This window comes from Fukomys damarensis, unplaced genomic scaffold (genome assembly GCF_012274545.1).
Source record: "Fukomys damarensis isolate Sample0158 unplaced genomic scaffold, DMR_v1.0_HiC HiC_scaffold_4, whole genome shotgun sequence".
Classification (NCBI taxonomy): domain Eukaryota; kingdom Metazoa; phylum Chordata; class Mammalia; order Rodentia; family Bathyergidae; genus Fukomys; species Fukomys damarensis.
In genome coordinates this window covers 67,494,270-67,509,434 of record NW_022900916.1, presented here as the reverse complement: position 1 = coordinate 67,509,434, position 15,165 = coordinate 67,494,270, and the positions used below count along the sequence as shown (strand labels likewise).

Genomic DNA, 15,165 nt, shown 5'->3' with positions numbered 1-15,165 from the left:
TGGAGATGAGTGAGGTGGTATTAAGGGATTGGCCATCACTGTGACATCACTAGGAGGGGCTTGTGACATCACTAATTGCTAGGAGGTAGCAAGTATCAGGTTACCTTTCTTGGCAGGAAGAGGGGCATGTTGGGAAGAAGAAGAGTGTCCTTTGGTGGGAGAAGCCATATTTTAACATGGCATTATGGGAAGTAGGCTATTATTCCATGTGGCAGCCATCTTAAGGAGCAGAGCATTGTGGGAAGGAGGAGGCTGCTATTTTATGTAGCAGCCATCTTAAGGCAAAGGAAATCTAACAGTAATAAATTGATCACCTGTTATGTTTGGTAAATTGATAATGCTCAGCCTCTTTAAGATGACTGAACTACAGAGAATGTGTATAAAAGGAGCTAAATCTGTTGATTATATTCTAGGTATTGGGTTTGGTTGTCATCAAACTGAGCCTGTTGTCACTTGAGACTCCTGGCTTAAAATACAGTTAAATTACAGAAATTTAAAAACAAATTCATTTTTATGTTTTGCCTCTTCTGACTTACATCAGATGGTTTATAATAAAAGGAACCCAAGCCTCACAATTCATACAAAGGTAAACTTGAATGTGACGTAAGGAGAATAGCAGCTTTCTATCATAGTGTATGCTTGTAAGCGTCATTGCTTCACTAGCACAATGCACCCAGGCCAAGAAGTGGGTTTTTCATCCACTTTTTTCCGGGGCTGGTGATGGTAGTTTTTAGTGAAAATCTTCATGTAGTATGGAACAAACTAGTCTCCTAAATTATTTTAGTGGGTCAGGAGATCAGCTCACTTACTGCATCTAATTTCTTCACATTTTGTCCTTAAACCATGCTATGGATCTGTCAGCAACTTTGAAGCAGCTATTGTTCTTATCAGACATCTTGATGAAAGCTTGCACAGGTCTTTGCTATGAACAGGATTTTTGTAATAATGTTTTCTTAATAAGATTTGGTAGATTATATCTTCCACTTTTTGGAAAGAAAAATGATCTGACCAACTAAAAAACTATCTAGTGTAAACATCTTATTTTGCCAGATGGAAATAGCCAGGAGTTTACCCCAGGTTCCAAGGACCATTCTCTAGATTCCAGTGCTCAGCTCCTCCACTCTCCCACAGTGCCTTGCTGTGCTGATTGATAGATTGGAATGGTGGCTCCGTGGCCTTGGGAAGCAGCTTCCCACCATCCATGGCAGGGACAGGGCATTCTAACACCTTTCAGTTTGCAGTGCCACACCAACCTGGCCCTGCTTACTCCACTTGGAGTGGACTCAGAGTGCTCCAGGAAGACCACATGGCTTGGGTGGAACCCAGATTTTCCGGGCTCAGATCTTGCCGTGTTTCAGACAAGTTGTGTGACTTTGGGCAAGTCCCCAAGTCCCTTGGTGGCTCAGTTTCCTCAGGTATAAAATGAGGTTCTTCCTCCAGGACCATGGTGATGCCAGGTGAGTGCTTAGAGAAAGGGATTAGAACAAGCAGCGAGGGACACCGTGTATATAACATGAGGGCCTGCAAAGTGTGAGTTGCCACAAGGTACTGAGTTGTGAAGCCAGTGTTCAGAGTCATAAGGAGCATTAGAAAAACTACGTGGCATGTAATTGAATGAGCTGGAACGTACTGGGACACATCGTTTCTGTGCAAGGAATGTTGGCTATCCCTTTGGCTCCACTTTTTGATTGTTCTTTTGGTTTCACGTGTGTGTGTGTGTGTGTGTGTGTGTGTGTGTGTGTATGTGTCTGTGTAATGGCTCATATTGTAAAGTGTGCTGCTCACTTATGTAGTGATTAAGAGTTAAACGAGTCCCCTGCTCAGGGACTGCAGTGAGCAAATCCACTTTTCTAAATGCAAACCCATGGGATGAAGAGACCCAGAGTGGACCCAGGTGAGCTCTGGCTGAACTGAAATGTGCTTCCTTTGCAGCGGGAGACCAAAGGGCAGTTTCTTATTGACCACATCTGCAACTACTACAGTCTGCTGGAGAAGGACTACTTTGGCATTCGCTATGTGGACCCAGACAAGCAGAGGGTAAGAGCCAGCTTCATCTCCATCTACTTTAGGAGGAAGGGCCCAGTCAATGGGCACAGTGGGGTCCCCCAAAGAGCTTGTGATGCCCTTGTTCTAGGAAACCAGTCATCTGGTGGGTATATGAATAGACACAGGACTGTCCCCACGGGGCTGGATGGAGCAGGAGAAGGGAAAGCACTTAGGCCTTTCTAGAAAGCTGCTTCTAGCTGGAGAGAAGATAGAAGAAGTTAAGATACTAGGAAAGGCACCATGCCAACAGTAAGGAACTCCAAGGGCCAAAATTGGAGCAGTTAGAGTTACAAAAAGGAGGAACAGCTAGGCCTGCTGTGGAACACCTGTAATCCCAGCACTTTGGGAGGCTAAGGCAGAGGAGGACCGTGAGTTTGAACCCAGACTGGCAATTTAGGAACTTAGTGAGATCCTGTCTCAAAGTAAAAAAAAAAAGGCTTAGGATGCGTCCCAGTGCAGAGGTTTTGGGTTCAATCCCCAGTACTGGGACAAAACAACATCATGTTATAAACCACAGAATGAAACAAATATCCATGTGTGAACTGGTATAAAATAACTGAAGAAATTGAAAGATAAGATGGGCAGCTCTTTCTTACAGAAGAATTCTAACTAATACATTTAGAATGAAGGAAGAAGAACACCTTTAGAACAACACAATAACAATCATTGGAGGTGGGATTCATCGATGAATACGAAAATTAGTGGGCAGAAACTTGAGGAGAAACAGAACATTTGCAGTTTCCAAGTATCCACATTCCTCCCGAAAGACAGTCCTGTCCCTAAAGAGAGTTTTCTAATACAAAAAGGGAAAATAATAACTTTACAGTGGAGAAACCTGCCACTTGGCACCACTCCAGCCAAGGTACAGAGTTAACATCACCGAGAGGAAGACTTTCCAATATTGCTTACCCTCCATGGGCCATGCTGAGAAAGTGACTTTGTCTTTGTGACACTCTTCCCAATAATGTAAGACCTCAACCGAATCTCGAGAAAACATCAGGCAAGCCCAAAGTGAGGGGTGTTCTCCAAAAGTATTGCCAATATTCTTCAAGAATATCAAGGTACTGAAAGACAAGGAAAGACGGGGAACCATCACAGATTAGAAAGATATCACATAAAAGCAACGTGGGGTCCTAGTTTTGATGCTAGAACTGAAGAATACAGTATTGGGAAAACCGAGCAAAGTCTAGATTAAGCTTATTGGTTAGTTAATACTATCGTGCTAATTATTGTCTTTTTATTCTCATAATTGTACTGCATTTATATAAGGTGCTAGAATTAAGGGACAGTGAATGAAGGTTTTCCTCTACTCTTTTTGCAACTTCTTTTTACACCTTAAATTACTTTTTAAGATTAAAAAAGAGAAACTTCAGTTGATATGCTTTGTTGTTCTTTACACTTTGACTTAGTTTAGCTTAATTTTTAATGTCCACACTTGAGTCGTAAACTAAAGGAGAAAAATGAAGGCTACTTCCAAAACAAAATTGTTGTATCTCTTGTAGCCACTTAAATAGCTCAGAGGGGTGACTGAAAGCTTTTGTGTTTTCTCTGCACCATACAGATGTTATAGCCTTTTGATGCTATGTGAATGTAGCTTCTGCATGAGTTGCAAAGCTGTTCCTGCACATCACTGCACAGTTAGGGTTCAGAAAGACTTGATTTAGAAAGCCTATCTTTGCTGGCTAATAAGCTATATGATCTTGACCAAGTTATTTGGCTTCTCTGAGTCTTCTAATGGATACAGCACACTAAAACACTTTCCTTTAGGGCTGATATGAAGAGAAGAGATAAGGTATGTATAGTAGATACTTAACACATGGCATATGTTGACTATTTGGTATGTGTTGTTTTCATTATTAATTGTTGTGATTCTCATTCTTACAGTTATTGTGCAGGTGAGGAACAGTCACGATTAGCACCCCTACAAGGGTTTATAATAACTTCTTTTAAAGGTGATGGGGGTGGGGGACTATTACGATCTTTGGGGAAAAAAGGCAGAAAGTGGTCATTCAATAATTAGGAAAATAGGCTCAAAAGCACAATGACACACTAGTTATAATCCCAGTAATGCAAAATCTTAATCTTAATCTTAAGCAGAGACAAGTTGTCTGATGCTGGTTTTGACCAGCCTCTGTACTTTTTCTTAATGGCAAGTAAAGCTGACGAATAATTTGGATAGAAAATCAAGCAAGAGAGAAAAACCAAGTGAGCTAGAGAAACTAAAGTGAAACTTACCTCTGCTATGGTTTGCCGGTAATTCTTCCCAACTCGATTGACAGTAAACCACTGTGAAGTATTACATATTTAATATTATATATTCACATTGGAGCACCACATGTTTGACAAGATGGCCCACACTTCACATAGTCTGAAAGTGGGAAGGGCCAAATCAGTAGGTGATGCCTATTTTCACTTTTTCAGTGGTGAGGGCCTGAACTCCCATTATGACTTTATTTGATGTAGGGAAGGATAGATTGAACACAAATCAGTGAAATTCCCCTTGAGTTTCACCACATTTATCTTCTGAGAACTCATATAATCTTAGTTGGATAAGATTGGGAAAAGGTGAATCGTATTTTCTCCATTTTAATGACAGAGAAAGCCGGGGGAATACATCTAGAAATCTTGAAAGAAGTAATTCCTGGGGAAGGTTCGTACCTGGCTCGAGTTCAGGTTTTGTTTTTAAACCCAGCTTATGTTTCCTGCCAGTTTTGCTCAGATGTTTGGTAACTTCACATTGGAAAGGTGAGATTTTTGAAGTAATAAGCTGAGTTTCAGAGCTCTAGTTCCTGTGGCTGTGGTCTGAAATGTCCACTGCACTGCATTGCCCCTCCTGTTCTTGTACCCTTCCTTTCCCGCAGACTTGGTTAAGGAAGCCACCCCAGTGCCTCACAGCTGAGGAGGTGCTTCTATCTGCAGCCCAGCTAGAGAAGGAGTTAATGCCAGGACTCAGTGTGGGTGGTTGGTTTGTGGGCTGGAGGAAGATTGCATCCATCGTTTCTAACTTCCCTATTTCCAAGCATGTACTGAGCTTTTCTGCCTCAGTGTCCTTGACTTAACTGACGGAAGGACGACCGACTCCTCTCCGGAGACAGAGGATCCACCTGGGAAGTCCTCAGCGCTAGGGCCAGGCTCCTCAAGAGCCCTGTGATAGGGCAACACAGGCCACACATCTGCCCGACACTAGCGGGTTTAATGTGCTTTTTGAGGGACGATGGCTACAAAGTCACCCTTGCAAATACGGGGTGAAGCTCCGTGCTTCCTGATATAATTACGGCCCTGAGGTGTCCATGGAGGTAGCCAGAAAGGACTAGTGAGCTTATTAGTGAGGAGTTTTGTTAATAATGGGAAAGACTTTGTTCCTGTTGGAGCCATTTACTTCTTCTAGAGGCACCTTGGGAGGACATGGAATGGAATAAAAGTCAGCCCAGTGATTTGAGGTTTCACTCCGGGGGTGGTACCAGGAAGCCAGATGGCATTGTCCCACCAGCTGCTCCTGCCGCTGAGAGCTGCTTCCTGCCCCTCAGGATGATTGCTTCCCAGATGGGTGTGACCAGGAATAGCAGTGGTACCTAAAGAGTCGGGCTGTGCTGCTGCTGCTGCAAGTCGCTGTCGTGAATGTTTCTGCTTAATAAGTTTTCTTTTGTTTTTAAGGATTAAGAAGGTTAAAAGTCAAGACCTCTTAGTGTCTTTGTGGCACTGGGGGCGTGTACAGGTAACTTGTCTTTGTGGGAAGGACTCTAGACATCCAAGTTGCAAGGAAGACAGCGTTGTCCAAACATCCTAAAAAGGCATGCACTCTCCGGTAGTCGGCTGCAGCCCAAGATATTAACATCCCCAGATTTGGTGAAATTGTTAGAATCTGTTCAACAGCAGGCAGAGCTTAGTGTTTGTCTTGGTCACATTCCTGTCAATGGAACACGGCACCGACACCCACAGCTTAAAGCAGGAGAGGTTTATTTGGCTCACAGTTTCTAGTGTGTGCAGTCCATGGTCAGCTGGCTCCGAGGCAGAAAGGCATGGTGGAGGGTCCTGGAGGAAGAAAGCTGTTTAATGCACTGTATCCAGGAATCTGAGAGAGGAGAGAGGATCCAGGGACAAGAATACACCCTTCCAGGCCACAGCCTTGGCGACCACCTCTTGGCGGCCCCTCCTCCTAACAGCACTTACTCCTATGGACCAGTGAGCACAGTGCCCCACCACCCACTCACCCGCCATGAGACATTTTGGGAGACATTGGGGCTGTTTTAAATCTGAACCGTAACAGTGTTTAATTAAATGGATTGCTGGTAATTGACTCAGTCATCTACATCCGCTGCTCTTCTGGGAAAGGAGGGGGGCCTCTGAAAGAAGGTCATGATCTGGGACTCAGAAAACTAGGATGTCATTTTAACGGAGGGAGAGCCAAAGCTACAAACTGGTGAACTTGTTTGGGTCAGAAGCAGTCACAAGAAAAAGTGGAAAATGCCATTTTATTCCTGTTTGAGTCAGATAGAAACAGGAGCATCCACGGTAGAGGCTTTCCTGTGCTGGTGGTGGCAACTGCAAGGTCAGGAATCAGTTAGAGGTATAGGGCGTAAGGGCTGTCATTAGGGAGAGAAGTGTTTGTGGGAGGCTTTTAGCAGCCAAGGAATATCAAAGATAAGTAGAAAGCAGGTTAGGAAGTTTTGAAAGAGCTTTAAAGACCACTTTTAAGTCTAGCCAGGAAGAAGGCTAGAAGGCACTGTGCTGCATAACTTGGAGAAATAAAGTATAGGTTCGGAAGTGACTGCTGAAAGTGGAGTTTTGCTTCTTGGTCCAGGCTTCAGCGGATTTCTTTCAGGATCAGTGGTAATGGTGTGTTATGTGCATGCAGGGTGATAACGACCAGGTAGGGTTTAGTTTCTGTTGCTGGGAGACACATCTCCCCATAATTTAGTGACTTAGAACAGCACAATTATATTGTATCACAGGGTTTTGTGGGCCAGGAATTTAAGCGGGCTCAGCTGGGTGGTTTGGTTCCTTCTGTTGAGCAGGGTTGCTCATTGGCTGCTCAGTGGCGGGCCTGGAGGGTTCAGCGTGCCTTCAGCCTGTGCCTGGTGCTGGCAGGGACGGCCAGAAGGTGAACATGGGGGAGACTCTCTTGCATGTAACTCCAGGGCCTCTGCAGTTGGCCTTTCCTGCAGGGTGTCAACCTTTTTTTTTAGGACTCTGAATAAAAAAATGCTGCCAGTTATTAAATAAGTTATGCAAGACAGCAAGGTTTGAGAGAAAAGTGATGAGTTCTGACCATGCTGAGTTTGGGACCCTGGGGCATATCAAAGTTGAGTTACTCTCTGTATAATTGAACATATGGGTCTGAAGTTTAACGAGGAGCTTTAGGTTCTAGATGAGAGTTTGGAGTCAGTGAGGTCTTGTTACTTTACAGCTTTGGGGGTGAACTCCAGAGCTAAGACAGAGAAAGACTACAGAATGAGAGGAGAACATGAAAGATAGGAAATAGCTGTGTTTTAAAGAGTGACCCAGAAGGCGACACCTTCGATGAAAATGGACAAGGACCAAGGCAGAAAGAATAGAATGAGGAGAGAAAGAGGCATTTAAGGTCAGGATGATAATAGACTTAGTGAGAGGCAGCAGACTGAAGTTTCAAGCAGGAAGGTAGGACTGGGGACCAGAGGGCTACATCTAAGGCCTTCAGCCCCAACACTAGGAGGCCTGGACCAACTCCTCCTTGCCCTGCCACTTGGTGGTTGTGTGGACTTTGAGGAGATTCCTCACCTTTCTGTGCCTCAGTTTCTTCATCTGTAAAGTGATGATACAAATGGGATCTGTAGCATTGCTGTTTAAATTAATTCATCTACTTTATGAACTTATATAACTGATCTTATCATTCTATTCCTTAGAGAGTTTGAATAGGGCCCGTGGGGTGAGCAACTAGGTGATATCTGACATCAAAACAATTTAATGATATTAATAAATTTATATAGCCTGATAGCGAATGTTATATAGTGACAAATTCCATATAACAAGCTTGGAAGAATCCCATAATGTCTCTTACGGTTGCTCTTTAGTATCCTAGTGTCTGTTAAAATGATCAAGGATAATTGTTTTTACTGGGTATTACATTTTCAGGTGGTTAGTGCTTTTTTTCCTTGAGTATACACTAGGAATTTCTTGAATGTACAGCAGGGGCCAAGGGTGAGGATGCCCTCCATTTCTGTAAATAAAGTTTTATTGGAATACAGTTACTCCTATTCATCTATGTATTGTCTATGGATGTTTCTGTGCTCCAAAAACAGAATTGAGTAGTTGTGACAGAGACTGTATAGACTGCGTCTTATCTCATTTGTGATGCTGGAACACAATAACTGATACCCAGAACATAAAGGAAGAGAGATGTATTTTGGCTTAGAGTTTCAGGCCATAGTTGGCTGGCTGTAAGGCCGAACGCTGTGGGGGAGGAGCATGGTAGAGCAAAAGGTGCTCAATCTGTGGCATCCAGGAAGCAGAGACACAGGGAAAGAGCCTGGGACAAGACTGCCCCCTTCAGGTCCAGCCCAGTGACCCAGCTCCAGCCAGGCCCGACCTCCTAACCGTGAGTCAGCTTTGAACTCCTCAGTGGACTGATCCAGTGTAGAGCCCCAGGAGCATCACCTTGCATGTGCAGGAGGCCTTGGGGAGATGTTTGGGATCTAAACCATAATAGACCACAAAACCTAAAATATTTACTCTCTGATCTCTCTGATCCTCTACACATGTGCGTGCACACATGTGTAGGGTGAGGATGCCCTCCATTTCTGTAAATAAAGTTTTATTGGAATACAGTTACTCCTATTCATCTATGTATTGTCTATGGATGTTTCTGTGCTCCAAAAACAGAATTGAGTAGTTGTGACAGAGACTGTATAGACTGCGTCTTATCTCATTTGTGATGCTGGAACACAATAACTGATACCCAGAACATAAAGGAAGAGAGATGTATTTTGGCTTAGAGTTTCAGGCCATAGTTGGCTGGCTGTAAGGCCGAACGCTGTGGGGGAGGAGCATGGTAGAGCAAAAGGTGCTCAATCTGTGGCATCCAGGAAGCAGAGACACAGGGAAAGAGCCTGGGACAAGACTGCCCCCTTCAGGTCCAGCCCAGTGACCCAGCTCCAGCCAGGCCCGACCTCCTAACCGTGAGTCAGCTTTGAACTCCTCAGTGGACTGATCCAGTGTAGAGCCCCAGGAGCATCACCTTGCATGTGCAGGAGGCCTTGGGGAGATGTTTGGGATCTAAACCATAATAGACCACAAAACCTAAAATATTTACTCTCTGATCTCTCTGATCCTCTACACATGTGCGTGCACACATGTGCACACACACACACACACACACACACACACACTTCTGGTAGACAGCATTGAAATCAGTGAAGTGGATGGAGATTGCTGGATATTTGAATGGATGCTTACGCTTTCTTACACTCTCCGTCCCTTCCTCTGTTTTGTACAGTGTTTCTTCTCCTGGCTATTACTTATATTGTGCCCATCTTGAGACTCAAAATCAGTTAAGGCTAAAGGGGTGAAAAACACTACACAGAAGCAGTGAAGTCTTTCTTCTGTAGACTGACTTCCAGATAGACAGTAACTGGAACATTCCTGCTCTACAAGTTGTTCTTGCTCTTCGGTCATGGATCTTACGGAAATCAGAGAGGAGCCTGTTGTGCCTGGTGGATAGAAAATAAGGCCTGGATGTAGCCTTACTATCTACAACGTTGATAAGACTGCACCATTCACATGCATTCTTTCTCCCCTACAGAAACCGGAGAGTCTGCAAGTGGCATAAATTATCGACATAATACAGGGACTAGGTTACTCTGTGCTTGTTCAGGTAGATATGAGAGTCAGGCCATCCTTTTAGGGACACGATGGGAATTGGTCAGGTTAGGTATCCAGTTACTATTGAGAGGAAAACAACCTCCTACTTGTAAAGGTACATTCATTTTTTTTTACAGACCCATAGATTATTTAACACATTTCTTGGGGCTGCAGATTATTACACTTTAGGTCTCCAAGGGTTTTAAGAAGATAGCAGAGATGTGTGTAATTTATTCCATAATCATAGACAGAAGCAATTTCAACAGAAGCCACACATTAGGAGATAGCTGTTATATTAAAATCGTTTACTTTTGGAAGCATTTTTTTGATCTCAGCAGCTACCAAATTAAAAATCAATCTACTTAGCTATAAATCAGTACCTTACATAAGCCTTCTTTTTCCCCAAACAAGCCAAAATTAGAATGCATAAAAGATACGCATCATTTTTTTGACAGGGTAGAGAAAAATGGTCTTTTAGGACTCACTGAAGCTGGCCCTAGAAAAACTGAAAAGAAATAAACACTCTGGTAATATCCTTATCCTTCATGTTCATAGAAGGTAGACTTATAGAGCTGAAAGAATCTGAGCAGTTCTCAAACTAGCCCTGACCTCCACACAGAAGTTATAGAAAAGATCAGGATGTAAAAGGTGTGTGAATCTTCCTGCTTTTCACTTTCTTTGTATACCTTCCTTGTACTCACGCTCTTTTTATTTAAGCTGCTCTCCATTGAAATAAATTTGTTCTAAGAAGGGGCTTGAAACATGGTCAGGCTAGATTGTCTATGTAAAACTCTCTTGCATTGGGACCTCTCATAGGGGCTTTGCATGTTACCAGGGTTTAAGCTTAAGAAAGAATAAATAAATAAATGAATAAATAAATAAATAAAAGCAAACTTCCTAAAGGAGGTTTTTAAACATTTGAAGGGAAGTTATTGGTAGAAGGTTAGCAAAGCTGCATTAGCTCTGGTTCCCTGAAACAGACCTGGAGATAAAAATTCTAATATAAGTGTTTTATTAGGAAATGTTGCCAGGAAAAGACTTGTAGGAAAACCAGGGACTGGGACAGAGAGGGAAGGAGGTCAGACAAATGTGAGATGTTGGACACAATCATGCAGAGGGTAATTCCCCTGTCTCACAGGGCAGCCCTGGGCTCAGAGAGGTCTTGCCTTGCAGTCCTGTCTAGCGCAAGGGAACAGAGATATTTATACACCCACTGTTACATAATCATTAGTTAAGAGTTTCCTGGCTTGTGGAGGGTAGGGTGGGTCAGAGTGGCTGAGTTCTCCACCTGCACTGGCTGGGAGTGACCTAGGGGCAGCCCATCTCCAAGGAGAAAGACCCCCGAGGCCTGACATTATGTACTGCACACCTTCCAGTACCTTCAGCTGACAGTAAGGGATACATTCTCTGGTTCATCCAACTTCCTGAGTATATCTTGTACAATAATGACGGGATCTTAGCTTCCTTAGACTTTGGAATTTTTATTCTGCAAGAGAGTTGAGGATACAAAGTTCTTAGTTGTAGTAAACCAGCCACAAATTCAGCTATTTAGTTAGGCTCTCCTTTCTGCCTCTTTCAGAGACTATTGGTTTCCAGTGAGGAATGGACATTTTTCTTTTCCAACTGAAATGGCATATATTCCAAGTAACAATTCCAAGTAACAAAGCCAAAAGCAGCACAATATGTACTTTAAGCGTCATATTGAATTCCCAAGGATACCGCATCATGGTTGTCACTTTTTCACACAAGCGTAATCTATCTGAACCTCCAGGAATGTCAAGGATTGTTGATGTAGCCCATGATCCACTTCACTGGCCAACTCATAACAAAGATTGAGAGAGGGAAGAAAAAGAAGAAGGGAATGAAGAGAGAGGCAAAGTGCTAAAAGCTGGTATTGCAATTTTATAGATAAATAATCTCACATAGTGTAGAAGGCAGGGGTAAGTGGGGAGGAGGGAGGAGGAGAACAACAAAAGCGGATTCACTGCGAGCGGCTCTTGGCCCAGCTGAGGAGTCTTTCTCCACCAGTGTGAAGATGGCGGTGACAACTGGTGCTCACTGCGCCTTTACCATGCATGGTTCTAAGGTTTTCTTCGTGCATCATCCCATTTGGCTCTCATGAGGGTGATGTGCCCGGGGAAACCCAGACACTTTCTTTTGGTCGCACAGCTAGTGAGTGTCAAGGCTGGGCTTCGAGTTCAGGCCTGCTAGGTCCCACGCCTGACCATGGTGTGGCTCCTCTGGGTGCTCGGCTGGGTTTAGTGTCTGGCTGTCATGTGTAGAATTCATACCTGAAATCACCTTCCTCCTCTTAATAGAACTTTGCTTTCTGTGTTTTTTAAAAGTTATTTTTAGTTATTCATGTGATGAACCAATACATGTAAAAAGATTAAAGGATCACAGAGGAAACATCACAAAAGTACTGAAGTCATGGTTTCCTTTGATGCATACTGCTACATATTTCTTTCCATCCCTCTTATACCCACTTCTACTGGAATGGCTTTAGCATATCATTTCCAGTCTTTAAAAGTACATGTCATGTGTATTATTTGAATATATTATATGTTTTTATGTTTTATTTAAGAATAAAACATTAATATGTGATGAAAAAGTTCAAATCTTCCAAGACTTTTTCAATGTTTGGTTCTCTTAGTATCTTTGTAATTATTTCACGGTGTTCATAGGCTATGAAAATATCTAACAGTTCTGTTTAGTACGAGTATTTATAACAACCTAATAGGTATTTCAAACATTATGCATATAAATTTCAAGAAAAAGTATTTTAAATTAATTCTACAATAACTGCAGTTACTCAATAATGGGAACTGTGTACCTGTTAGGCACCCCAAGATCTTATTAGAAATTGTCACATTCGTTGCCTGTTCCATGCCTATTTTTGCATGGTACTTATTTTTTTATCACAGCAGGAGAACCGGCTTTGGGGAAACAATTGCATCAGAAGGAATTGAGCGAGATCTTGCGTTGGATCTGTGGTCCCCCTGGAGTTCATGGGTCCCACAGTGCTGGCAGATGTCTGGGGTGGCTGGGTTCCCCTGGGCGCCCATTGCAGCCATACATAGTTTACATTTTGCAGCTCACTTTTTAATCCTACATTGTACCGTACAAATCTGTCCATGTTACATACGGAGATTTATCTAATCTAAACGCTGCTGCGGAATCATCCAGAACATGAACGGACCACAGTTTATTTACCCGTTTTACCGTTGATTACTGTTAATGTTACTTTTAATAGTTGGTAATTTTGTACAGAATCACAGTGAAAAGCCTTGGTATGTATCTCCTTGTTCAAGTGGGAGAGTAAGTTACTGGACTGTTGGCTGGTTAGTTTTTTTGTTTGTTTCTTTCTTTGTTTTAATGCGTGCTAACAAGTTGAGCTTGGCCATATTCGAAGAAGTTATTTTTTATAATCTTTTGAAACATCATTTTCCCTTAGGGCTCATTACCCCATGACTATCCCATTGGGAAAGAATAACTGTCTTTAAAAAGTAAGTGGTAATCACGCTGTTTATGTGAGTAACTTAGATACACAGAGCCTGAAAGGCAAGGGTTGAGTGTGAATAGCATGAGAAGAGAGGGATGATAGGAATCAGTTAGAAAATGCAAGGTGTATTTCCCAGGACAGCGAGGAAGCCAGCTCCCTTGGAATAGATAATTTATTTGGGACACAAACACCAAGTACTTTGCAAGCATGCCTTAAATGTTCTTTATCCCTGCGTAGCAGACATAGCCGGTCTGTAGTGGCCCAGCAGATAAAGTTAAGTCCATAGTGACATGTGGGGCATAGCTAGACATAGCTGATCCATAGTGGACAGCAGACATAGCCAGGGCATCCTAGGCACTCACTCTCTCACCTACCATTGGAACCCCCCTTACAGTCCTGGTTAGGCTTACAGAATAAAATTAACTTGTTGTTCCTGGAGTCAGAGAGGTGGTGGAGAGGCAACTTGAAGTTAGGAAGAGAAGGGACAACTGCTGTGAAAGCAAGGAGACTGTGGAAGGCTTACTTCTACTTCAGACCTTACTGGCGCAGTGACTGATGATTTTTCCTCTGTGAGACATTAGCAACACATGTTGCTCTCTGGTTGCTCTCGTTTGTTGATTTAGTTCCAAATTGTCCTATTTATTTATTTCTAGCAAATTAATTTAATTATGAGAGACCCTTTTTATTATTCTCTACCATGAAACCCCACATATTGAAAGATATGACTCTTAACTATAAAATTGTACTTCTTTGGGCTGGGTATTTAGCTCAGCAGTTAGGTGGCCTGCCTTGCAAGCGCAAAGACCCAAGTTCAATCCCCGCTACAAAAAAAAAAAAAATTGTACTTCTTAAATAAGTGGCAGCAGCAAATAGGTATTAATTGCATATTTTTAGATGCCTGAAACTATGTATATTACATTTATTAACTTTTTATTAACTTTTAAACCCTTACGGCAGCTCTGTGAGGTGGGTACCATTACTGTTCTCATTTTATAGTCATGAAATCTGAGACATAAAGAGTTTAAAGAGTTTACAAGAAGTTATATAACTAGTAAATGATACAGTGAATTAGTTGTGTACTGTTCACTTATAACTGTCATTCCCGATTAAAAGGAGGCGATGAGGACTCTCAGAAGTTATATAACTAGTAAATGATACAGTGAATTAGTTGTATACTGTTCACTTATAACTGTGTCATTCCCGATTAAAAGGAGGCGACGAGGACTCTCAGAAGGAGCTGATACAATTTTGGCCAGAAGCAAAGAAACTTGCTGCGCCAGCCCATCTGTGCAGCGGGTTGAGGGGAAATGTACAGAGTTTGGTTAGACTCTCCATAACCGTGAAACAGTTGAGAGTGTTCTGTTATTGCTTTTGGAGACTGCAGAGACCTGACACCCTAGATTAGAAACTATAGATTTGGCCGTTCGGTTTTCCATTTTCTGAGAAGACAGGGAGAGTTCATCAAAGAGAGTGATGCATCACAGTGCAGACTCGTCTGTCGAGAGGGAGGCTTCAGGGCTGAGAGGTTCAGGCTCCACTCTCTGGAACCCTGCCGCGTGGGTGGCATCACCATTCATTAGCTGGGTGAAATTATGTGAGTTGTTTAATAGTATGAGCCCCAGAGTTATCAGTGGTAAACAAAATGGTTGTGCACACCAATTAAGATAGCATACGGAGGGCCGGGGTTTAGCTCAGTGGTGCCTCCGCCTGCCTCACAAGCACAAGGACCAGAGTTCGATACCCGGTACAAAAAAAAAAAAAAAAAAAAAAAAAAAAAAAAA

The 15,165-nt window shown here is 42.7% G+C and overlaps 1 protein-coding gene across 2 annotated transcripts in view; it reads left to right on the top strand.

The window, feature by feature from the left end:
* The first annotated feature begins 318 nt into the window (after nt 1-318).
* The window catches only part of Frmd3 (FERM domain containing 3), a 129,692-nt gene continuing 114,845 nt past the window's right edge, over nt 319-15,165 (top strand). Inside the window, exons 1-2 of one of the 2 annotated variants that reach the window (XM_019208771.2) lie at nt 319-586; nt 1,933-2,037. In XM_019208771.2, the coding sequence (XP_019064316.1) occupies nt 542-586; nt 1,933-2,037 (150 nt within the window). In that variant the 5' untranslated portion in view covers nt 319-541. The remainder of the gene's footprint in view (nt 587-1,932; nt 2,038-15,165) is intronic. The other variant, XM_010632903.2, reaches the window with a different exon arrangement.